The sequence below is a fragment of the Rhinolophus sinicus genome, linkage group LG04 (assembly GCF_036562045.2).
Source record: "Rhinolophus sinicus isolate RSC01 linkage group LG04, ASM3656204v1, whole genome shotgun sequence".
Lineage (NCBI taxonomy): Eukaryota > Metazoa > Chordata > Mammalia > Chiroptera > Rhinolophidae > Rhinolophus > Rhinolophus sinicus.
Genome location: NC_133754.1, coordinates 66494444 through 66521583, shown reverse-complemented (window position 1 = coordinate 66521583; position 27140 = coordinate 66494444). Strand labels below are relative to the sequence as shown.

Here is a 27140-nt window from a genome sequence, read left to right as displayed (position 1 = left end):
ATGTGAGAAATACTACCCTGGCATGAACATATTTGATCAGTAGTCAGTCTGTCCCATCTGGTATCAAATGGCACCAGTACTAGCAGCTGTGTAAGGAAGTGAAAAGGACCAGACTAGTGCATATAAGAAATTTACCTATAATGTCAGCTTGAGAATGAAACTGAGTAGGGATACAGGAATTAATGAATGTAAGTACATTCCTAGTCAGTTCTGTTGTGCAGCCAATAACAGAAAGAAAGCTTTTCAAGAAAGAGCAACCCTATTTATTTATTTTTTTGCAGCTGCCAGCCTGAGACCCTAAAGGGAGAAACAAAGAAAGAAAGGAGAATAAAATAGTAATAAAAATAATATTTGAAGTCCGTAGCCTGTGAAACTACAATTTAAATGTGGATTACCACTATTTGTATATCAATAATATAATGAGCTACAATGACAGTGATTGACTGGTTTATTTATATTATGAAAATCAGGAACAATATTTTGCTTGGTAAAATAAATTGAATTATATTTTAGGAATTTTCCATTTGGTCTTTAGAATATAGCACTGGTTCTAGAAAGTAGTCTTCTTATCACCTCATACTTAAACAGAAAAGAGGCAAATATCTGAATTTTTAAAATGCTATTCTTTTCCAAATTAGCATGGTCACTGATTGTTTCAGGGTTTTTGATCTTCCAATGTATGTACATACACAACGTTGATGATTATTTTCCCAAGTTACCCGCTAGAGGCAGTGACATCACTATCAAGTGATAATAGTGGTAACAGTGTAACAAATATCTTAACAAACTATCTTGCTATCCCTACAATACATCATACTTTCAATGTCCTAAAACATATATAAAAACAATACAATTTGCCAACACATGCATTATAAATTTAGCAACTCAAAATAAGCCTCAATAATCCTGTAAAAACTTAAAAGGAATTGTTATAATGGCTAACCTCTATACCACTTTTATGCTAAAGTCTTTGACACTTTTAAACAGATGTGTAAGATTACATGAAAACCAACAAATCAAACAATCTTAAAATATGTATGTTTAAAAACCAAAAACAAAGACCCTATGCCAATTCTTTTAAGTATTAGGTTAGTGCAAAAGTAACTGTGACTTTTGCTATTATTTTTAACCTTTTGAACCGCAATTACTTTTGCACCAACCTAATAACAATTATTAACAGATTTCAGTATATTAAAAACCCTAGTTATCGCAAATATTTCATGGTAATCAACTAATTTTTTTTAACTGTATTTTAAACCTATTCTTACCTCAGTCATTAGCCATTGTTTCTGCTTGAGTCCAATATCTAAATGCTGGGTTTCATCCAAAATTTCTTCTAAAGTTAGAGGATGTGTATCTCCTCGTTGATGACGTGTCTATTGAGGGAAGATGTTAGAAGACAGTTTTAAAATGCTGGTTACATTAAATAATAGTTAAATATAAACAAATCTTTTCAGCAATGTAAAAGATGTATTATTTGAGGCAGTATAATTATAGTGATAAAGAGAATGGACTATAAAATCAGGCAGAACAGGGTTCAAACTTGTAGCTCTATTAAAATGAAATGATAAACTGAGAAAAAATATTTGCAACTCACATCATAAAGAGCTAATACTTTAACAGCTCCAAAAATCTAACAGGAAAATGACACAAAGACAAGAACACACAAATCACAGGAAAGCAATGCAAATGCCCTTAAGCATATGAAAAGATACTCAACTTCTACCAAGATATTCCTGACCTATTATTATACTAGCAAAAATCCGTATGTTTGATGGTGGGGCTGTAAGGAAACAGGCCCTCTTACACACCAGTGGGAAGAATGCAAACTGATACAACTACTGCGTAGGGCAATTTCACAATATAAATACATTTATGTCCTTACACCCAGCAATCCCATTTCTAGGAATTTACCCTCCAGATATACCAGCACAACATAGAAAACTGATGTGGTCACTGCAGCATCATGAGTAAAAGGAAAATATCAGAAACAACCTAAGTGGCCACCAGCAGAGGACCAACTGAATAAACGGCGGCACGCCTATGCTGCTACGCAGATGTTAGAAAGGAAATGCAGGTGTTCTCCGTGTGCTCACTTAGAGATATACTGGTGAGGATTTGGAGGAAAGGAAACTTTCATTTACTCTTGGTGGAAATGGTAAATGGTACAGCCACTCTGGACAACAGTTTGGCAGTTTCTTTTCAAATTAAATATATTCTTATTTTATGATCCAGCAATTATGCTCCTGAGTATTTACCCAAAGGAGTTTTTATCCTGTTCATATAAAAACCTGTACACGAGATGTTTATTGCTGTATTCACAATTCCCAAACTTGGAAGCACCAAGATGTCCTTCAGTAAGTGAACTGATAACCAACCAAAAACAAAACAAAATAAAAAACTGTGGTACATCCAGACAGTAAAATATTACTCAGCACAAAAAGAAATGAACTATCAAGCCATGAAAAGACATGGAGGAACCTTAAATGCCTATTACTAAGTGAAGGAATCTAATCTGAGATGGCTACATTCCCACTACATGACATTTCTGGAAAAGGCTAAACTATGGAGGCAGTAAACAACTGAGTGGTTGCCAAGGGTTAAGGGGGCGGGAGGGACAAATAGGCAGAGCACAGAGGGTTTTTAGGGCAGTAAACTATTCTGCATACTATAATCATGAACACATTCATTATACACTTGTCAAAACCTACAGAATGTACAACATCAAGAGTGAATCCTAGGGGCCGGCGCGGTGGCTCAGGTGGTTAGAGCTCTGTGCTCCTAACTCCGAAGGCTGCCGGTTCAATTCCCACATGGGCCAGTGGGCTCTCAACCACAAGGCTGCTGGTTCAATTCCCACAAGGGATGGTGGGCAGCGCTCCCTGCAACTAAGATTGAACACAGCACCTTGAGCTGAGCTGCTGCTGAGCTGCCGCTGAACTCCCGGATGGCTCAGTTGGTTGGAGTGCGTCCTCTCAACCACAAGTTTGCCGGTTCGACTCCCACAAGGGACGGTGGGCTGCGCCCCCTGCAACTAGCAACGGCAACTGGACCTGGAGCTGAGCTGCGCCCTCCACAACTAAGACTGAAAAGACAACTTGAAGCTGAACGGCACCCTCCACAACTAGGATTGAAAGGACAACAACTTAACTTGGAAAAAATTCTGGAAGTACATACACACTGTTCCCCAATAAAGTCTTATTCCCCTTCCCCAATAAAATCTTAAAAAAAAGAGTGAATCCTAATGTAAACTATGGTGCAGGATGCAGTGTGGGACGGGTGGGGCAGTGAACATATGAAAACTCTGTACTTTCTGCTCAGTTATGCTACGAACTTAGAAAAGCTCTAAAAAATAAAATCAATTTAAAAAACAACACACACACACACACACTCACACACTGGAGTATTATTTAGCCACAAACAAAGAAGGAAATCCTGCATTTGCAACAACATGGTTGGATCCTGAGGGCAATATGCTAAATGAAGTCAGTCAGACTGAGAAAGACAAATACTGTATGATCTCACTTACATGTGGAATCAAAAAACAAATATAAAAATCCGAATTTACAGAGAACAGACTGGTGGTGGCCAGAGGTGAGGGGTAAGGGGTGGGCAAAATGAATGAATGTGATCAAAAAGTACAAACTTCCAGTTGTAAGATAAATAAGTCCTAGGAATGTAATGTACAACAGGGTAATTATAGTTAACAATACTGTGTTGTATAATATATACATATATCAAATCATTATATTGTACACCTAAAACTAATAGTGTTATATGTCAATTATATTTCAATTTTTAAAAAATAACAAAAGTAAACGTAAAAAAGCATGTTTAAAAACATATGTAGTATGAAACCTTTTCTATTGGAAAAGGCAGAAATAAAAATATGTATTTGTACTCTTTAGATACAGAACCATTAGATATAGTCACAAAAACTAATAAAAGAGACTACCTATAGGAAGCAGGGCAGGGGAGAAAATAAATAGAATTAAGGTGAGAACAAAACTTCTTCATTTATGCCTTTTTATATTTTTTTTTAATACCAAGAGATATGTTACTTCTCCTAAACAAACAAATTAAATTTAAAAAAAAATTCCAGGCTCTAAGTTCTATCACTGTTGGGCAGGTTACTGAACCTCTTGGAGCTTCAGTCAGGTCACTGTAAAGTCAGAATTAATCATTTTTCAAAAAGTATGTTTGGAAAGCAGATAAAGACAAAGCCTAACACATACCACATAAAAACTATTTATTGAGCATTTGCTACTCATTCACTTATTCATTCAAATATTTAGTGGTAACTCCTACATGCCAAAAGTACTGCAATGAGACATACATTGAAATGCAAACTACCACGTCTGCCTTTCAAGAGCTCCCAAAATAGGATTGTAGCTAAACATACATATATGAAACTTAGGTACACAATTACCTACCAAAGAGAGAGACAGGTAGAGTCAGAGGAGAAGAAAGAGAAAGCTGGATGTGGGCTAGAGGACTCAAACACAGAGAAAAAGGAAGGAGGGGCAGCTGCAGTCTAGTACAGTGGTCCCCAAATCCGGGTGTATACACTCCGGGGGTAAACAAGTCAATCCATTTGAATGATTCCTTAGAAGCTTGTTAAATTTCAATTTAAAATTTCCACTTAAAAATTATTCTTTACTAATATGTAACATGTGGATTGATACCAGGGCCTCCCTTGGCTTCATGTCAGATCCACACTTCAGATGATGACATGCATGAAGGGATCCTGAGGGAAGAGTGGGAATCCCACAGGCCAAAGGGATTGACAGACACGGCCTTTCAGCATTCAGTAGCATATTGCAGTTTACCTGCTCTATAAGAAGCCAACATTATGGGAACATGTATTTTGTTAATGTTTTTTAAACTATAGTGACTGTACAAGGATTTTTTTAAACCCATAAGAAATATACACTTAAAATTGAGTTACAAATTTCTTTTCCCAAAAAGGCAAATGTTTCAAATTTGTCAGCTACTTCTATAATTACAGAGGCCATTCAGTTTGCTAACAATTATTTTTAAAACAATTATAATTCTGTTCCTTGAAAATAAAACCAGCATTTTAACAACGTGTATAAGAAACAAACTGCTTTTTGAAAGAAATTCATGCTATGGAAAGGGCATTTTGAAAAGGAATATTTTGGTAATATTTCCATCATGTAATTTCAGAATTTAAAATATATAAGAATTAAAAACTGTCATATCTACCTACTTAAAAATTTTTTACAATTTTCAACCTTTATTTTTAAAAACTCTTCCAAACAAGACCCTTCTGTGAGTCTCAAATAAATTCATTAAAAATATAAAAAATTATAAGCCCTTTTGACGTTTGCATGAACTGACTGACATAAGGGAAGATGGGTTTTCACTAACCAAACTGCCTAGCTGGTGAGATGGAATAAAAAACTTAGTGTCAAAATTCTAATAATGTACTGTGGTCATTATTGCATCCCCTCCCCTAAATACTGCTGTCCAAATCCCTGCAACCTATAACTATGTCACCTTATGTGGCAAAAGAGACTTCACCAATGTGATTCAATTAAGGATCCTGAGATGGAGAGATTCCTGTGGATTATCCTGTGGGCCCAACTGTAACCACATAACCACAAGTGTCCTTATAAGGGAAAAAGGGAGGCAGGAGTCAGAGTGAGTGTGAACAGGAGATGTGCTAGTGTAAGTAAGAGGCTGGAGTAAGGCAAGGAAGGGGGCGTGCCAAGGAATGCAGACGGCCTCTAGAAGCTGAAAAGGAAACAGAAGGTCCCCGCAGAGCCCCCAGAGGAGCCAGCCCTGTGCCTATAGCCTGACTTTAGCCCAGTGAGACTGACTTCAGACTACAGACTAACTTATAAAACTGTAAAATAATCAATTTCTGTTATTTAAGTCAGTAAGTTTTGGGTAATTTGCTGTAGTAGCAATAGGAAACCAGTAAGTATTTTCTTCCCTTTAGATCTATAAATCTTTGTATTTACTGCTATAAAAGCAACTGAAACCACGGTTCAAAATAAACTAAACTTAAGACATTCAAATCACTTTATAAGAAAAGGTTAAATGAAGATTTCCACACATGATGACACACATTCATACTGCTTTTAATCAGCAAAAGGGCTTTTTAAGAAAATATATTCATTTTAGCTTTTATCTGAACTTTTTAAATTTCTAATTTTTTGTAAGTTTATAACATACACAATGTTTCAGTATAGTAGTACATTAGCACAAATGTAAAGAAAAATTTTAATAGAAGTGGCCAATCAAAAACTGCTGGAGATCAGTACAGTATTTTGCTTATTGTGGATTTATGTGATATATTTCTGCATATTTTGGATACACGGACATGGAAGCCTAAACTAGACGGAATGAGGGAATTTAGAGTAATTTTACTTGTCCTAGGACAGCCACATCAAGTCTTTGAAAAATATTCCATATTCTCCATTATCATTGATTATCAAATCTACTATATTTTGCTTAGTTTTCTTCACATTAAAACCTTTCCCAGAGTGAAGTCTGCGTCATGGCAGAGTGAGATGAACCCTTAGTACCTTCCCTCAAATCTACAAATAGTCAAATATCTGTAACGCAACAAAGGTTCCTGTGCTCAACACACTAGGAGCCTCAGAGCTCCACACATCAGTACATCCAAAGGCGGGCGTACTGAAACACACGGGGGGGGGGGGGGGGGGGGCGCGGCAGGACAAGGGGCGGAACAGGGATGGCGCCTGAAGCCACGGTCCCCTGCCTTGGCTGAGCGATGGCACCAGAAAACACAGCAGCGGTGGCGGGTCGGGGTGCAGCCCCCACACCGCTGCCTGGTGGAGAGAAAGAGGGGCAGCAGCAGGATGGGCGCCTGTGAACCCAGCTCCTTCCTCCAACCATGGCAGCCAGCGCTCACGTCGCCAGGGAGCCTGGTAGCAGCAGCAGAGACGTGTGTACAGCCTCCCAGCCAGTACAGCAGTGCCAGCGCCGTGGGGAATCAGGTAGCAGAGAGGCTGGTTTGCAAACCTGGCTCCCCCAACCTGCCACATCCCCCCCAACACACACAGCGGTGATGCTGACAGACCCAGGCAACACATGCACAGCGGGGTTACCCACCCTCCCCATCACCCAGGGGGCGTCTCCCACGCCACAGAGATGCCCCACCACCACGACCCCAGAGGTGCAAATAGAACAGGTCAGAGAAAACAAAAATTTGTGCTATAGTACTATTTACTAGAAAACAAAAGAAAAACCTCTAATCATCAACCCACTGAATTGGTAAAATCAAAACGGTACCCAAATAATGAAAATGTTCATGACTTTAAATATGCTGGCAGAGAACAACCCATTCAGCAGCATGAACCACCACGGTAACACAGAAAGAAAATGACAATCCACCAGAAACCAAACTCAAAGTCATGGAAGTCTGTGATCTAAATCACAGAGAATTCAAAATAGCAGTCATGAAGAAACTCAACAAGATAGAAGAAAACTCAGAAAGGCAGCTCAATGAGCTTAGGGATAAAATTAGTGAACAGGAATATTTTGCCAAAGAGACTGATACTATAAAAAAGAACCAAACAGGGTAGCCGGATGGCTCAGTTGGTTAGAGCACGAGCTCTCAACAACAAGGTTGCTGGTTCAATTCCTGCATGGGATAGTGGGCTGTGCCCCCGGCAACTAAGACTGAAAACGACAGGACTTGGAACTGAGCTGCGCCCTCAACAACTAGAATGAAGGACAACAACTTGGAGCTGATGGGCCCTGGGGGAACACACTGTTCCCCAATACTCCCCAATAAAAATAAATAACAAAAAAAAAGTTAAAAAAACAAACCTAACAGAGAGTGAAAAATAATAAAACACAATTGGTTCTTTAAAAAAAAAAAAAAAGAACCAAACAGAAATCTGGAGCTGAAGAACTCAATAAATGAACTCAAAAGAACTCAATAAATTAAAAGCCCTAGAAATAGAAAAGACCAGAGAAGAGAGAATTAGCAAGCTCGAAGATAAAAACGTAGAAATAATTCAGGTGCAAGAGGAAAGGGAATATCTTTAAAAAATGAAAGAATTCTCTAAGAACTATCTGACTCCATTAGAAAGGACAACATAAGGACAATGGGTTATCCCAGAAGGAGAGAGAAAGAAGGGAACAGAGAGCCTACTCAAAGAAATAATGGATGAGAACTTCCCAAACCTGGATAAGGAGCTGTAGATACGAGAAACTCACAGAACACCTAATTATCTCAACACAAAAAGACTTTCAAGACACATTACATTAAAACTATCAAAAGTTCATGGCAAAAAAATTTCTCAAGGCAGACAGGGAAAAGAAGACAGTAACCTACAAAGGAAACCCCGTCAAGTTATCAAATTTCTCAGCACAAACTCTAAAGACCAGGAGAAACTGGAATAATATATTCAAAATATTGAAAGATTGAAACCAGCAGCCAAAATATATTGTGAAATGTTTGTATTTTTGGCAGTGTTTTTCTCATTTAGTTATTATTCTCTGTGGTTTTATTAGCATTTGTTTTATAACCATGTCTGACAGTCTAGTATGATGATTTTTGAAGATAAGATTTGTGATAGAAGAGGATTCTAAGCCTAGGCCCATGAACAATTCTAGTAAGGTTAGTAATAAAAAAAATATATAATCTTTTGGGCCATTTCACTGTACCAGTGCAACATTTAAAAAAAAAAAAAAAAAGCCTACCACTACAACAAAGCTACTTATCAAAGGGTTTTACATGGGCTGGTAATCCAAGGTGTCCTATTCCATTTGAGGTAAACAATGTATAATGGCTCCAGCATAACTGAAAAGACACTTACATATAAATCACAGACATTGGATAAGTCAAGGTACTTACTATTTTAAACAGCTATTGAAATCTCAAATCAAACAAAGTTTTTGTATTTATTTTTAAAAGTCTCATTCAGTGAAAGGTCCAGGAAGCAAGTTATTACAAGAACTTATTACCCAGAAAAGGGGGAGTAGGATGCGGGGGTGGGTGCGGGGGGGTGGAAACCACACAGTTGGTAGGAAGCTAGTATGTCAACACGTCAAATGATAGTGAGGAAAACGCACAGTAAATGAGAAAGTGAAAAGTATCAAACAGTATGATAAGTCAACAAATTGAAGACATGTCACATGATGGTGAAAACACAATTTGTCTATCCAGGTTGACACATCAACAGATTTCACCAATAAATGACATGCAGCAGTAACATTTGTAAAATTTTTAAATGATGACTTTTAAGAAAAACTTTTCTGTTGCAAAGAACTGCCACAAAAGAGCAAAGAGCAAGACATATTTAGTGTGGTGTCCTCATATCTGGAAACAAAGGTCTTGGAGGAACTGCACTGGTATCTTCATTGAGGTGCCCCATGAACAACGGTTGGCTCAGTACAAGGTTTTACCCTCTTCAGTAAAAAAAAAAAAAAAAAAGAAAGGAGGGGGAGGAGGAAGGGGAGGGGGAGGGAGAGGGAGAGGAGGAGGAAGAGGAGAAGGAGAAGGGGAGGAGGAGAAAGAGGAGGAGGAAGAAAAAAGAAGTATATTCTGATGTCACAAGACGGCTTTCTTCAGAATGTACTAGTATCAAAAACCCTTAGAAATGAAAGGAAACAAGTCTTGAATGATGCTACAAAAGTGATTTGCTTTATTAAACAAAGACCAGGATACTTGAGCACACAAATCTCCTGCTACATACAGAAATCTAGTAGCTTGGCAGAAGAGGAGTTCTCAAAAGAACATTTAAACTAAAAGGTGAATTACAGAAGAAAATAGTAGGCCATACTTTACTGACTGCTTTGAAGATGGAGAAATGGCTATAAAGCTAGCTTTCTCAACAGACATTTTTTTTAATCCTGTGGACTGATTGAACAGGTTTCTACAAAGCTCTAGAAAAAAACGCTTTGAATTTAAGTGACAAGAATTCTGGATTTCACAGGAAAACAAATTTTTTTGAAAAATCATGTGGCAAAAGGAAATTTTCTACTGCTGTTCAGGATGGGGGAAGGATACCAGCCAGTCTCCAGCATTACTGAAAACCACCAGGAAGAACTAAGAAACAAAACTGAACAATATTTTCCCTCCCTTTCAATGCAAATGTACTCCTGGGTGCAGGACCCTTTCTCTGATTCTACTGCTCATTTAAGAACAAGTAAGTGGCCTACTTGGATAAGGTTAAAAAAAATAATGAAGTAAAACAGTGAAATTTACCTACACTACTGACTTTATCATTAGAGTTGATATCCTTTCTGGGGCAGGGGAACCACACACACACACACACACACACACACACACACACACAGAGTAGGCTAATAAACTGGGCAAAATGCATAAAAACAGAAAAATATTCTCTATTCAAAAGAATGTTGACAATTATTAACTTATATCCACAACTTACTGATTAGGTAACATACATGAGCTATAGGTATAACAATGTTTTGCAAGGTACTTCTATATACCTGTATTTAGGAGATACTGGTGTATAATTTAAAGACTCTATTTAAAATTGTAAATAAATTTAGGTTCTCGACCCGGCCTTACTATCAACCAGAGCTGTGCCTATGAGCCCGTCATTTACTTTCTCTGGACTTCAGTTTCTAAATTCAAATATAATGCTCAGAATCAACAGGAGTTGGGTCAATGGGTTCCCAAAATTTAGCGTACATCAGGACCACCTGCAGGGCTCTTTAAAACAGACACAGAGTTGCACTGAACTCCCAGAATTTCAGATTCAATAGATCTAGGGAGGGGTCAAAGAATTTGCACTTCTAACAAGTTCCCCAGGTGATGCTAACGCCTGGTTGGAGAATGATACTCTGAGAACCACAGAGGTAGACTAAACCAAACTAACCAAATTTTTCAACATGATGTTTTATGTAACTGAGATACATCCACACACAAAAATGATGGTGAGACCAAGAGAAAAACAGTGTATCAAAAACAAGGTGCACCACAGATTTGTCATCTGAGAACTAAAGTAATGTCTCATATGGAAAGAGCGGTGTCCTTTATAAGGGAATATTCAAGATAATTTGGAGTGCTTTTTTTTTTTTAGACTTACTCTTTTAAGCAATAAAATTTGTTTCACATTGATGGTTTCCATAAAAATCCTTCTAAAATAGACCATGAAATTCTTCTATCTTCTCCAACAGGTCCACTGAATATAATTTAATCTTTTTTGATGTCTCAGTTACTGTCATAATGGAAACTACTATCCTGTTTCCCCGAAAATAAGACCTAGTGGGACAATCAGCTTTAATGCATCTTTTGGAGCAAAAATTAATATAAAATATTAATACAAGACCCAGTCTTATGTTATAGTAAAATAAGACCAGGTCTTACATTAATTTTTGCTCCAAAAGACGCATTAGACATGACTGTCCGGCTAGGTCTTATTTTTCGCAGGCTATGGTATAACAATAACCATCTTGGGAGCTAGTGAGATGTGTTGTGCAGTTTGTTTCTGTGCCAAATGTTCTCAGTATTATGATTTTGAAGTTCTTTTATCTGCTTTTAATTTTTTTTCTTTTTAGTGCTTCTTGCTATAAATCTCACTGTAAGTCTCTCAGTTTCCTGATGGTGCCTCTTGAACTTTCTTCATGTCACTTCTAAATAATTCTCATTGACAATCAAAGAGTTCCTCTATAATATAAGTAAATGAATAAACTATGAGGAACATTTTTGTTGCGTTTTTTTTGCTAAGTTCTTGGTTTTATCAGATCTTCAAAAAGAGTAAACAAGTGACAGGTGAAGCCTGTCCAAGAATCAGTTTACAGATCACCTTCCATATGTACTCTTTCTCTTTCAAAATAGGCCCTCCCCTCTTTAAGAGGGGAAAAAAAGGTAAAACTCTCACCTCCACCAAAAATTTATAATGCATTGCCTGGAGAGGACCCAAGAAAAGGACAAGTCAAAAAACTATTGTTTGGGGGGAGCCTTCTTAAGTGATAACTGAGATGTCACTGACTATCCACTATAGGGCTTCTTATCTTTTCCAGTCCTATTTATCTCTCTAAAAGTTAAAAACAGGATATTTTCGCCCCTAACAGGGCATTCTAAAGTCTGATTCATTATGGTTGTGGGCAATTGAGTGCAGTTTCCTTTAAAGAACGTTGTCTGTTCTGTCCCCATACACCACACCCCCATGGTGTGCTGTCCAAGAATACATCACTCCTTGGGGCGCGTCTAATAAAATCAAAGTAAAGGGAACACTGGTAAGAAATATCTAATGATAAAACTATATTTTTTTCAAATATTTAAGTATAAGTAATTCTCTTCAGCAATTCTCAAAACTCATTCCTTGAATATTCATCAGCTTGAATAAAAAGCACATTTAAAGATCTGAAGCAATATCAATTAAGGAGGCTGATTCTTTTAAATATAACAGAAGTATTTTCCAGGACTACCAAACTGTTCAAATTATGCATCATAAAACCCACAGACAAAAACTGTATACGAACTATTTTAGATTAAGTGTAAATTATTCAATGTGGTAGTTAAAACCTATTTTGTCAAATCATGTCATGAAATTTTTATTCTAATTAGTCAATTCTCATTACCTCTTTTAAACAGTTTAATATTTCTACCTTGTATTAAAAAAAATCATAGCTAGCTTTAAATCCAATTCATTTTTAACAGTAGGTGTCATTCTTCTTCATTAATTACCCCAGATAAAGTTATTTATTAATGGAGTTATTTCTGAATCATTTCCTTTTATTTATACCTACAAGCTGAATATCAGAGATCAGAAAATACAAGCACACACATTTAAAAAGGAGCAACACACCTTTTATCATATACTCACTGCATAAATATTTTATTATGCAATTTGTAATGATGCAACATAACATGATAAACAGCATGTCTGTCTTTAAAATTATTATAAAAATGGATAAATTCTATTTGATCCGTATAATTTTCATCCAATTACCTTAGTAGTATCTTTTAGTATGTATCCTATAATTTATTTCTCTGTGGTTTTTATATTACTTAACATGTGTATTAACTTATTTATTTGAACTTTAAAAGATATCTAATGATATTAAATAAGTTTGATATAGTTGGTTGGTTTGACAGTGGAGAATAGCTTTGCTAAATGAGAGATATTTGCCTTAAATTGAATAAGCTAAACCTTCAACCTGAAGGTTTTGACAAAAACATATTTATTATACAAAAGCATTTTATGAGAAAATTACATTGGCAAAGCTGTACCGAAATTAATTATTTTTATTTTCTCAACCATTTCTGAGTGTGCTTACAGAGGGGAGGGGGAACTGATAATATGAGTAATTAGACTTTTGCGAAGTCTTGGTAAAACCTTTTTGATATACTTCCGTCTTAAAAAGTAAATGGTTAAGGACCAGGTTACAAATCTTTTGACAAGTTAGGTGGTTCACATTCTTTTGCTTTCAACAAAACTGAAGGAGGACCTACTAGAATTGTCAACTGACGGATGCTTGATAATAAATTGATTTGGGGCATATAATTTGAAAGGTTTTACTATCACAAAACTTCCATTAGAACGAACTTACTAATATGATCATTTATTTCTCAGCACTTAAAGCTATAAAATCTAAAAATAAGACCAGAAATTGTTGCCAAATCTTGTTTCATTCTATCAATAATTGATATCGATCTCCAGACATAAGACCACAGGAGGAAGAAAGGAGACAGCTCCATTCATTTCATTAAAAAATGGATGTCTATCGAATGACTATTACATTCAAACTGAATTTTAATCAAAATTTTCATATATTTAAGTTTTTCTAATCAACTGTTCTCTAATAATTGCAATGGTACTACTCAAACCAGAAAATATTTTTAATACTTAGAACCATACGATCACAAAAACACATTTCTAATTTCATTTTATATACATATTATTGTGGCAAAGAAATTTGATAGATGATCAATAATTAAGATTTTTTCAAGCATAAAACTGTGTAACATTATCATACCATACAGTGTAACAGAATAAATAAAGAAGTTCAAAGGGAAAACCAAAATTTTCAACCACTGAATTTGTTTTCGCATTTTTAAATTGATAATGACATTTAGATTCCCTTACATACATTTAAAAGTGATGTATTTTATTGAAATATTACAATATACCAGAAAGTCTATCCTTGGTCACTATATAAACTTTTACTGAAAAATTGTAGTTGTCAATTTATATGTGTGCAAAGTAATACAGAATTGTTTCAGAGGACATGAGTAAAAATTTGAAGAACACTGTCCTAGATAAACAAAGTTATAAGTAAGGTTCATCTACGTAAGTGAAGACTGTACTAGCAGAGTAGCAAAAACATGACATTTAAATGTCAGTCTCCCTCCATAGGCTGAAAGCCACGAGGGCGTACATTTTTTGGGTATTTGTACCATTGTGCTACTAATAGCATATAGTCGGTTTACGAATTGTTTACCATGTGGGGGAATGGATGGATGGAATGAATGAATGGTGAATACACAGTGTTAAAGTATGTGATAATGGGAAATTATAAACCACAGATTTCTACCAGAAATCAAAGAGAAAACACAGAATTCAGACATAGCCAGATACTAAGTCTCTTAAACTACAAAAGAAAAGTCTGAGTATAAAATCTTGGTTTTCACTTTAAGTAATATAGCTGAAATTTGAAATAATTAAAAATACAGTCCTTTCTTTGACTCTTTTCAAAAGATACAACTATTAACTAAATGGGATTAAGAGTTCGCAGGAAAGGGGGTAAATTTTAAATCAATCAGCCACCTTAGCTATAACTGAAATTTTACTTTAATAAAGTTAGGATTCAAAGTCTTTATTAAAGCTAGAATGTCGTATCATTAAAACTTCAAAACTTACTTGTAAAATACAAAATCTTTCATCAAACATTAAAGTGTAATTCTTTTGTGAGTTAATGTTTTTCTAAGACCCTCGGTAATTGTCTAATTACTGAGATGTAGAAAAGCCACCACCGTATGCCTGAACTCGATGGCGTTTACTTCTCACATTAATGGAAGTAATAGCCTGTAAATCATTTACATGTTCCTACTCGTTTGCAAGCAGGTATTGACTAATTAAGAGGTGACTGAATCTACTGCCTAAGCACAATTTTAAGTTACGTGGTGGGCTTAAATTGTGTCCTTGAATTAATGGAAATTGAACATACCTAGGTGACTCAGTGCAATGCTAATTTGATATAAAAGTCTTAAAGCATTAAATATTTTTATAGTTTTATTGAGATACAGTAGGCATACAATAAACTACATATACTGAAATACATCATTTTATAAAATTTACCTCAAATCTCAATCTCCTTCTGACAAAATGTTATCTAAGAAAAGTACTTACCTTCATATAATTCACAATCTTAGCAAGCACGCCAAATTTATATCCAGAGCTTCCAGATAGAGCTTTCAAGTTAAATGATCCATTGCTATGATCTGAAAATGAAGTTCAAAAAATAATCATAAAATTTTCATAGCAGATGTGATTTATGACTTTTAAGCAGCTAAGATGATTTTAACTCTAGTAAACATTTTTCTTGTTTGAGGTTTTCTATCTAGTGATTTCTATCCTGTAAAATTTTGGTGAAAAATTCAAAATCTTTGAGTATGTAATAACCATCCATTGTCTTACCAAAGATGGAACAGAGTATAAATAATTCAAAACCATTAAAATACATTTCTTATATAAGTACCTTTATCTCACTCTTTCCTTAATTCTTATTATTTTCCCCCATAATTAGAAGCAAGGCTTTTTAAACAAGACAATACAAATCTCAATCTGATCCATAGTGCTTTACAAACAAACTTAAAGCCACGAGAAGTGAGTGGATTACCTCTAGAAAATAAAAAGCTCAATTTATCACTTATTACATCAATTACTGCTTATCAACTTCAAACAAACAGGCATTAATTAACAGAAATTTTTAAAAAGAATGATACAATAACTATTTTAAAGTAAACTTTAGAGATAAATTAGGAATAAAAACTATAGGCACTGACACTGCATAAACATGTACGCTTAGAATGACAGCATGAAATAAGGAGCAATCTTTATGGAAGATAATTTGTTTCAGAACATCAATCATTTTGTTGCATCCTTCTAGGCAGAAATACTAATATTACGTTACATCACAGATGTATTCCATTAATCAGACAAGAACGGGTAAAAAATTTCATCATAAAAACTAGGAAAAATTTCAGAAGTACACATTCTATTAGCAAGGCATAAGATCAAATATTATAAAGTTCCCATGTGGCTGATACACGAAAGTAGAGGTAAATAAAAGGGGGGAGAGAGTCAATGTCTGGCCCCTGCTTGGTAATAATAATTTAAGCAAAAGAATGCATTAGCACAACCGCAAGTCAAATGTAACAACTGTCAGAGTTCCAAAACAAAAGCTTCTAGATGGCAACATAATACTCCTTTGAGATTAGTTAGTGAAAAGGCTTTATTGAATATGCTTTTTTGAGACTAAAGTAAGGTAAGACTTCATGTGCAATTTCCTCTAAAAATAACTTTGTTACAATTCTGATAACTTACCTGACACATTAAAGTCTACTTGTTTGTTTCCCAACATAACAATATTAAAAATGCCTTACAGGTATGCTTTCACACTCACCATTTCAATTATTAAATACGATCTACCTACATGGTTAATTTTTCAAGATATTCAGAACCCTCATAACAATAACAACTTTCATAGAACACTTACTACTGTGTTTCCCTGAAAATAAGACTGAGCTGGGCTATCAGCTCTAATGCATCCTTTGGAGCAATAATTAATATAAGAACCAGTCTTATATTACATAATAGACCCGGTCTTATGTTAAAATAAGGCTGGGTCTTACATTAATGTTTTTGCTCCAAAAGATGCATTAGAGCTGATAGTCCGGCTAGGTCTTATTTTCGGGAAAACATGATACTTACCAAGAGCCATGCTAAATGATTCCCTCCCTCCCTCCCTCCCTCCCTCCCTCCCTCCCTCCCTCCCTTCATTAAAGTTTATTGGGGTGATGATTGTTAGTAAAGTTACATAGGTTTCAGGTGTACAATTTTGTATCATATCATCTATATATCACATTGTGTTCACCGCCCAGAGTCAGTTCTCCTTCCATCACCATATATTTGATCCCTTCTACCCTCATCTACCACCCCCTTTCCCCCTTCCCCTCTCATAACCACTGACTATTGTCTGTGTCTATGAAGTTTTGTTTCTTCATTTGTCTTATTCCTTTGTTGTTTTCAGTTTTATATACCACATATCAGTGAAATCTATGGTTCTCGACTTTTTCTGTCTGACTTATTTCACTCAGCATAATAATCTCAAGATCCATCCATGTTGTCGCAAATGGCACTGTTTCATCTTTTTTTATGGCAGAATAGTATTCCACTGTGTATATATACCACATCTTCTTTATCCAATTATCTATCGAAGGACACTTTGGTTGTTTCCATGTCTTGGCCAAAAATCCTATTTAGGAAATATTACTGCCCATGTATAAACATTAGAAAACAAGAGTAGTAAATAGCAGAGTTTAGATTCAAATCCAGCTGTAAACCCTGTGTGATCCCTTGTATAAGAATCATTAACTAGCTTTTAACACAGATTATTCCACCTGAAACTGGCTGTTTTGTTGAGGAACAGAAATTCATAAATGTACATTTAATGTTTTGTTGTTTAACTGTTGTAAAATTTTTTTTTTTCCTATATAAACTAACTGGGAAGACTATAAAAAACAGATGACAAATATGTCAAGGATAAGCACCATATAAACGGTTAATCATGAACCACATTAAGTTTTATTTACCACGGTATCTCCAGCATTTAACTCAATGCCAGGCATAGCAAACACTCAATAAACGTTAGTTGAATGAACGAATGAATGAATGCAAGGGAGGGAAGCAAAGAAGCAAAGAGGGAGGGAGAAAACAGAAGGAGGAAGATATTTCCATCTACCTTTTTATGGCCCCAGAAACGAATGTGCTGATTTATCTACAATTAAAATAAGTCTACATAGCAAGCATTTAAACAGCCTATTGTTGTAATAGCCACTCCCATAATTAAAAACCTTGATTCTATCATGCTTAGACCACAACTTTAAATAATACACCATAAATGAAAAACGTTCTACCTCTAAACATCCAACTGAGGATTCTTTTCCATTTAAATGTCACAGACTGCTTTTTTAATGCAGGTGGTGTACCTACCAAAACTAACCTTCTCTCAAATTAGTAGAGCTGAAAACCTTTTTTCTCCTCAGAATTTCTAAATCAAACGACCACATGGAAATAATCACTTCTCGGAGGGCAAGATTTATATAAAATACAAGTATTGAAAGAAAAGGAGAGAAAATAATATACTATTTATAAGATTTTATGCACTCCTCCTGGAGGAAATATAAAGCTGGTAACCTAGACTGTTTCCTAGGTTACTACCTCTTTCGACATTATTTTCTAGCCCTGGCACTGAAACATTCAAAGAAGGATCTGCAATTTTAGTTAAACACTAAGGAAACATCAATCTGTTGGTAACTCACAAATTCCTACACAGGAAGTTAGCTTATAGGACAAAAAATAAGGCAAGAAAAGGGGTGACAGTTGATATCCCAGACAGCCCTACTCAAGTTTCTGAATGATTTACTCTTAAGGATGGCAGGACTTAATGCAAATGAATGTAGAGGAAACTGTCAGCTGCACTGTGGTCCAACCAATAGAAGCACAGCTCCATCTTGGCTGTGCACTGGACTGCATTACAAACAGACGATACCATCGCTTCAACAGCAGCCTCTCAGACAAGAGGTAGGTTTATATCGTCTTTTTCATTTAGTAATACATGTCCTTATGATGCAATAAAAAATATTTTGCCATAAAAATCAGGCAGAAAGCTTTGTTCCTACTAAAGACCAAAAAAAGCAATGTATTCATTTCACTGCTTGGTAGGATTTTATTATGAAAACGTGAAGACTGCCTTGTGCTATTTGATAAGCACACTTACCATCTGTGCCTTAATGGAAAATTCATGCCATTTTCTATGAACCTGATCTTATATCCAGACCTTAGAGTAAACCATGAGCATCTCACGTTAAGTGATTACCTGATAATTTCATTTTCTCTGAGTTATTTCATTTCAGCAGTTTGGTCTGTCTTAAACAAAGGATTTTTCTTAAAGAAAAATCTAGACTAAAACCTAATATTAGACTAAAGCTTTCTGATTATATGTGCAAATTATATTAGCTGGTAAAAAGCTACAAGAAAGTTTGCTATATTTTAACAAATATGAGAAAATATTTCAAATTGTTTTTTATTTGACTTTGTAGATGCAGAGAATGCTGAGAAATTATCACAACTCTGATTTTTATATAAAAAAGACCATAAAGGTACCACTATATAGGCTGCATTATACTATAACCAAAGACATCATTTGCAGAGCTTCAGACTTTCCTAACATTTTAATTAATTCCTTACAATGAAATTTTAAAGTCTGTTACTTTAATATACAAGTCATGCTACCATTAAATGAAAGCCTTTTTTTAAATAGCTTTTCCATTTTGTGTATGCCGCAAAAATACGTATTTAATCATAGTAGTTTCCATATGTATTAAAAATACATATTTAATCGTAATTTCACAGTAGTTTGTTAGACTGATCCTCAAAATATGTTCATAATAAGTCTTTTTGATAAACTACATTTTAAAATAAAAATATGTCCTAAGAATTGGTTAATGGAGGAAAGTACAGTACCTTTCCAGGTAATAAGATTACTTTCATGGCTACTAAAAAATTCCTGTTCAGGTCTACTAAAAATTAGTATCAACTGCTGACAAATTTATAATTTTATAATATGCAAGCATGAAAACATCATTTAAGAGATGCTAGAGTTCCAGGATACTACCTATACACGCTGACCTAAAGATCCAACTTCTGCCCTTTGCCTTTGCTAGTAAATCTATTTAATTTTAAAGGATTTTTTTTCCGTAATTTTTATTACTTCTATTTCTTAGCCAGCATTCAGCTAGTATGAATAAAATGTCCTTTACAAAGCCCAAAGTTTGCTGTAAGAAGGTATCAGATCTCTCCAGGTTCAGCACATGGGATTAGTTATCTACAAAACATTACTACTGTTTGCTATACAGAGTCTCAGGTAAAATTAAAACAACTTAGTCAAATAAAACAGTTAACTTGTAACTCAAATTTCAGGTAAATTGAAATAGAAATCTTTACTACCCACATTGTTTTAACACTATAATCAGCCTATGTTTTACTGGTAATATATCTATGGTCAGCACTGATGGAGGCTCATTGCTGTTTCACTGAACTGACTAGCGGCACGGCCTATCAGAGAGTTCCGGGCTGAGTGAGTTGCTCTATATTTAAAGGCCATTATGATTAATTGATCACATTTCAAAGTGATGTGCTTAAAGGCACTAGATAATTCAATTCAAGGGCTTTTACCATAAATACAGCAAAAGCATAATTTTATTCTGATCTGGCAATTCAAGGTTCCAAAACAGTTCCAAGTCTTACCCCATAAATACTTCACTAGGGTATTTTGAAATGGGAGGAAAAATAGTTAAAGGAAATATTTCAAAAATAACAAAACATATATATATATATGGTATTTACTTTTAACACTTCCCATTCCTGTAACCAAATTTTAAAGGGGATATAGGGAATTGAAAAAAGTATAGACTGTTCTTACTTTTTTGTTTTTTACCATATTCTCTTACTTTTCATAAGGCATGTTTACAGCATTTGTTTCACATAAATTTACATTTCAGTTTCAAAACTATAGTCTCAGAATACAAAAAAAGGCATCCTAACGGTAAATATCTTTCTACTTGTCTAATTATGTCTAATCCATCAAAGTAAATTTTAGATTTTACCCTAAATTTAACACAAAAAAATTATTGAGCTCTAAAAGTAGTTTGAAAGAATAAACCACATTAAATATAAGGTGGAAAATGACTCCACATCACAAGGGTTTACTTTTTTCAGATATGCCCAGAAACTAGCTAAAGAGTGAATGTTTTGAATTGCTCATCAGTTATCGGTACACTCACAAGAGGCAAACTGCCATTTATAGCATAAGTCTAACGCGCATTCTTTCTTAATGCGTACATACTTCGTGCAAAGCGTACGAGTGCCCTGGCACAGACGCCTATTCATTACTGTTGTCATTATTGCAAGGGATAATTATTGTAAGCGTATTTGTATGTGGCTAAAGTACAGTCTAATCAAAATGACAGTGTTTACTAATCCTAATTTTAATTTTTTGGAAGTAATCCAGAAAACTCAACAAATGTATTAAATATATACATATATCTCACAATAGACTTTTAAAAGCCAAAGACAAGGAATGATTTTAAAATGTATTAGTCTGGGTTTTGAATAATATATTCAAATGGTTCAAAAACTAAAAGACTGTAACTTTGAGAAGTCTCACACACATCCCTATTCCCAACCCTACTCTCCAACTAACCCAAGTAATCAGTTATTAATTTATTGTACATCCAAGATTTGTGTGCAGATACAAGCAAATAAAAACATGCATTATTTTCCTTTTAGCTATAATGTCCTGCATCTTGCTCTGTTTACTTAACATATCCTAAAAATCTTTCTATATCACTATGCAATTACCTTATTCATGCATATTCAATTGTGTGGATATTCTATATTAATTTTAACCAGAAGAATAATTCACTGATGGGTACAAGTAAACTTCAAATAATTGAATTTAGTTGCATGTCTGTGTACCTACCTCTGTCTTCTCCCCTTCCCTTCCATCTATTTTTTTTAGGGGTAAAGGAACCTGATAAATTTTTAAGCAGTTTACTTGTATCTCAAAAATAAACAGAATATGAATTTCCTTAAACCAACTTTGAAATCATTTCAAAATTTCATTTTGAAATAACAAGTCTTTACAACTCCCCAGTTTTAAAGCAAATACAAATTTTAAAAAGGCCTATTCATAATAAATTATAATATAAAGTACTAACGTCAGTATAATTTCAACCAGGTATAAGGTATAGATTTATACAGCCAATTTCTAAGAGAAAAGAAAATGAGAAGTTTGATATGTTAGGGAGATGGGATTCTGGGTGAAGCTTTTACTTATTTAAAATTGCTGTAACAATGTTTATGAAATCAATAGTAAAAATAACACTTGAAATTCACATTAAGTTAATGAATAAGGTAGATTAAACCAATCTGAGGGGCAGAATGTGGAAACAGCTTCACTGTCTTCTCCTCTCCCTCCCTATCATGCTCCCCCTGCACTCACTTCTAATGCTGTATTTAGAAGAGAAACCTTCAAATTTTCAGATTTTAAAAAGGAATCAACCTGAAAGGCTTTAACAGAAAGTCTAAGGAATATTTTCATCCATACTGGAGAGGTCCTAGGTTAGCCCAGGTGAAATTGTTAGATAGACTCTCAAGCAATTCTTTCTGCTCTTTACCTACCCACATACATAAGTGGCTCTGCCACCTATTTCCCCAAGGTCCTACTCTTTTTTCTCTTCCTCTCCTCTGTTAGCTCTGCTTTTCAAAAAGGACCTGAAACTCCTTTATACTTAAGTAAAAATAACTAACAATGTGGGTTACCCCTCCCAGAATATCTGCATTAGTGCTAAAAATCTTAAAGGAGTTCCACAGCTGAATTTTTTTTAGGCATTTGTGTGTGCACACACAATACTATTAGGCAAGTTGAGTCAAAAAAAGACTTAACTTTTGTCTCCATTTGAGTGAATTTCTATGGGTTACTTGAATACTTATAGTGATTACAGAGGCAACAAGAATGCAGAGGTTGGGGGTGTAGCCTATTAGAACATCCCACGTTACAGAACTCCAAGGGTCACCCCACAGCACAACATGAATGGCACTCCCTGGAGTTGTGCAATGTAGCTGCCCTGCTTTCTGTAAGAATATGCTCGGAAGATAAAATTTCTAAGGATAAAACAGGGTAACTTTGAAAGGCTGGTTCTCTAGACATAGTTTGAAAATAATGTAATTTAATGAGCAGTTACAGACCTGTGTTACAATGTATTTTTGTATATCCCAAAACAGAAGAATTACTCAATTCCTGTCTATTAGTCTGTTGTCTCTCATTTCAAGATGAAGGGTCACCAAGCACCATGAAACTGAAGAATTCTCAAATCCAAAAAAAAAAAAAAAAAAATGAATTTAAGCCTTTACTTCTGGCCTCATTTCATTAATTTAACTTTTAAAATACATGAAAGGAAGGAAGGAACCAAGTCCATCCAGAGAGGTGAAGTGATTTGCCAAGCAATCTGATCAAAGAAAACAAAAACCTTAGAAAATATTCATTTGTCAGCACCAACGTTTTAAAATTACGTCTATTAAGAAAAGAAAAGAAACCTAAGGAATTACATTGTTATATAGGCTTTGGGGGTTTTCTGGTCATTTTTAAATCTTTTTTGATTTGAAAATGATATGTGGCTATGTTTAAACAAAAGTCCTCACCACTTATGAGACATATACTGAATATTTCTAGATGAAGGAATATGATGACTGGGATTTGCTTCAAAATAGTCCATGGGGTGGCAGCAGTGGGAAGAGCTATGGATTGGCCAAGAGATGAAGCCATATGATGAGCACACGTAGGTTCGTTATGCTCTTACACATCTGCACTACCTTGCAGTTTTCTTTAAATGATATATACTCTCACGTGCACTTAAAAGGCACTGGTACACAGCAGGTAATCAATAAACATTTGTTTACAAGGATAAATGAAAGTCTATTTACAACTATGTAGGGGGAAAAAGCATGCAAAATAAGTCATTTCTTTCATAAAAGAAAGCATACAAACTGACAAGTCACTGAATTGAAATATTTTTTCCTCCTATTTCCAAAATTGAACCAATAAAGAAGTGAAATGATATTTTCCTCTTATTTCCAAAATTTTATTGTATAGGTACTTTATACTTTTTAACAATAAGTTTAAAGAGACACTTCTGAAAGATCAACAGAATAAAAACTCATTATTTTTAATACCATCAGACGTTCAATCCTTACAGTCCTATTTAAGGCCTAACAGTATCAGGTTAACAAGAGTAAAACTTAATGCAAGAATTCTGTAACTTTAACTCACTAATTTTGTGAAATGGAATAATTTAGTAAATGATACCTTTGGGGCACTGAATAAATATTCACGTCTATAGGTCATTTAGGTATATGAAACATTTAAGACTATCATATACAAAACAAAAATATCCTAAGATTAAAGTCTATTCATAGGCAACTTTGACTTTTCTTTCTCTACTATTTTTCTCTCAGCCACTATTTCCTGAATCAGGTCACCTGTCCTCGGATTGAAAGGAGTGGAAATAGGACACATAAATACACTGAACCAAGGTGAGAAGGATCCACAAGGGTAACGAGAAAAGCTTTTCTAGGTACAGTCTGAAGAACATGACCTTAAAATGCTAAAATGTGTTGTAGATAAGAGCTCACCGACCAATGCTTTAGTCAAATTTTAAACCAATTCAGCTTCCACTAGCAGTTAATTTCTGTGTATGAATCTTAAAACATACATATTTGTCTAATAAATGATATACATAAAATATATAGCAAGGTTTACAGAGTACATTGGCAAATAGAAAAAATACCATTAAATTTATTTTTAAATTAATTTAACAAATTGATTTAAAAATTAATACCATTCAGGCATTAAAAGAAAAAAAGATACACATTGCCTACATAAGTTTACTAACAATTATTGGTACTGAGATTTGAATTGACACATCTGTAGAATCTAGTTACATATATTCATTTTCTACTTTATTTTTATAGATTCAAAAGAGCAATAAAAGACGTGAAATCTCTTAAGAATGGCCTCCTTGAGCTCCAGCCTCTGGAACAATACCACTACATCTGTTTATCAGTACCTTGGTTTTCAAGTTCAAAAAATTTACCCTTTCCATGATAACTGGAACACTGCCTGCTTTGTCATTCTGCTTTTATTCATATTTACAGTGGTATCTTTAGTGGTGCTGGCTTTCCTTTATGAAGTGCTTGATTGCTGCTGCTGTGTCAAAAACAAAACTGTGAAAGACTTGAAAAGTGAACCTAACCCTCTTAGAAGTATGATGTACAATATCAGAAAACGTGAAATTGAAGTGGTCTAGCTAGAGTGTAACAAGATGAATAAAATCTTTGAAAACAGTCTTCAACCACTGAGAAAAAAAGAAAATTTTCTGAAGCCAACTGTTATTACAAAACTGAATAACTTTGAATCATTAAGTCTTTCTACTAGAAGGTAAAAAGCAAGTTAAATATGTACTTTGTATGTATGTGTATGCCTTTCATTAAATATAGAGTAAAACATCAGAAATGTGAATAATTTACTAATTTATTTAACATGACACTTCAAAAACTGGATAAAAAGTTCCTAGAATTCAATATTAATTAGCAAAAAAACTGGAAGACATAAATGTGCAAAGCTAATGATACCAAAATAACTTACACCGAAATAAACCACGTGGACTAAAAAACAGTACTATCCTACATGTGTTTTGATAATAAAAATACTATTTAAAATGCTTATTTAAATCCAAAGTAAAATACTTCCACTTATATATAACGTCCCTACTTTAAAACGCAGTATTTTCTAGTTTATTGAAGACAACTTACATATTTTTAAAGACTTCAGTTTTATGTAAGATTAGTGTGAAAAAAAGTCTCCAAATACTCAGAAAGGTGCTTACATAAAAATTTCATAAAATGGACCAACTGTTGGAAAATGTGGGCTATAAAGAGCCAGACTATTTTCAAACTAAAACTTACTAGTACACCCCCTAAATTGCATTTCTTGAGCTTGTGCTTTCATTTTGCTTCTTACTCTCACGGCTAAGATGTAGAAATGTAGACAAGACTGCAAAAAAAAGTCAAAAGATAGGACCACTCAACACCTGTAAACAAATAGAGCAGTTTTATTTCTTGAAATTCCAAGGGCTGCACAGATTTATTTTATAACCCTAATGCTATTTTGCTACCATGAGCAAACCAAACTATGCTCTTAACCAGTACAACTGCTCTTAGGCCGGAAATGTCACTTCTGAAAATTTATTGAGAAATTAGTTCAAAAGAATAAAGCTCAAGATACAAAGATGTTTACAATAGCATTACTAAAACTAACAAAAAATTGGAAACAACAGCCTTTAACTAAATGTGGCACATCAATTAAACACATTTTACTATGGCACTATGGCTACTATGGCAAACTAGAAAATATTTTATATGTGAAGTGAAAAATAGTCATTTTCAATTTAGAGAACCCTAACAGCCAGTCTGAAATAGCTTTGCCTCAGAAAATATTTAATTTTTATATTATTTCTAATATTAGAAACAAACACAAGTAAAGTGACCAACTTCCAAAAAGACTTGTGAAACGTACGTATACAAAATACTTTGGTAACCAGGAGCTATTTCTGAGCACTGTTAAAACCACATTTTCATAAATGGTAAACTTTGGGGTCCTTGTCACAGATGGAAAGCATATAGGTCCTTTAATAACTAGATGTTTTGATAACGCACACTACCCATTTTTCCCTACTTTACCTGGAATTTATTTAGCCCTTCAATAAATATGCATGAAGTGCTTCTATGTGTGAGGGATAGGTGGCAAAAAAAGTAATGTTATTAAATGGCATGCAGTAACCTTGTCAGAAACAGTGAGTGCCATGAGAATTCAAAGGCTAAGCACTGAATTCAAATTAGAAAGTGGGAATTCAAGCTAAAACCTAAAAGAATAGGGGTCAGACAAAGGAAAGAGGGAAGCAGGTAAGAAAGTAGGTTCCAGGAAGAGGAACTAATATAATAAACAAAGGCCAAGAGGCAAAAGAGAGTAACAGCATGTTCGAGGAGCTACAAGTCAGTATCACTAGGACAGTACAGGGAGAACAGTACATATGGGCGTAAAAGGTAAGTGGAGACTAGATCAGGTAGGGCACGCAAGCTGCAAGGAAAGATGATTTTACCTGAAAAGCAATGATGATCAGCCTTAAGCAGTGGCATCATCAGATTTATGAATAGAAGAAGCACTGACTAGTGCACAAAGAATGGACAGTAGAGAAGCTAAACCAGAAGCTCTGGTAAGCAGCTAACTGGGCAAGCCAACAAGAGTGACCTGAACTAAGA

At 34.7% G+C, this 27140-nt stretch overlaps 2 protein-coding genes across 4 annotated transcripts in view; one reads left to right on the top strand and one right to left on the bottom strand.

Annotated features, from left to right (window-relative positions):
• GTF2E2 (general transcription factor IIE subunit 2) overlaps positions 1-27140 on the bottom strand; it is a 50609-nt gene that overhangs the window by 16481 nt on the left and 6988 nt on the right. For both annotated transcript variants that reach the window (XM_019750508.2, XM_019750509.2), the window contains 2 exons: positions 15330-15421; positions 1269-1376 (listed from right to left, as the gene is read on the bottom strand). In XM_019750508.2, the coding sequence (XP_019606067.1) occupies positions 1269-1376; positions 15330-15421 (200 nt within the window). The remainder of the gene's footprint in view (positions 1-1268; positions 1377-15329; positions 15422-27140) is intronic.
• Positions 18704-25335, top strand: SMIM18 (small integral membrane protein 18). Of its 2 annotated transcripts, XM_074329692.1 has the most exons (4): positions 18731-18785; positions 19304-19363; positions 24279-24356; positions 24795-25335. In XM_074329692.1, the coding sequence occupies exon 4, from the start codon at positions 24833-24835 to the stop codon at positions 25127-25129; it is 297 nt and encodes a 98-aa protein (XP_074185793.1). In that variant the 5' UTR covers positions 18731-18785; positions 19304-19363; positions 24279-24356; positions 24795-24832; the 3' UTR covers positions 25130-25335. The 2 variants fall into 2 exon arrangements, with proteins under 2 accessions (XP_019606074.2, XP_074185793.1); XM_019750515.2 differs by lacking the exon at positions 19304-19363 and having other exon boundaries at positions 18704-18785.

Excerpts from the sequence above, each read along its gene's own strand:
- SMIM18 (XM_019750515.2), top strand. The coding sequence starts at position 24,833 with ATGGCCTCCTTGAGCTCCAGCCTCTGGAACAATACCACTACATCTGTT.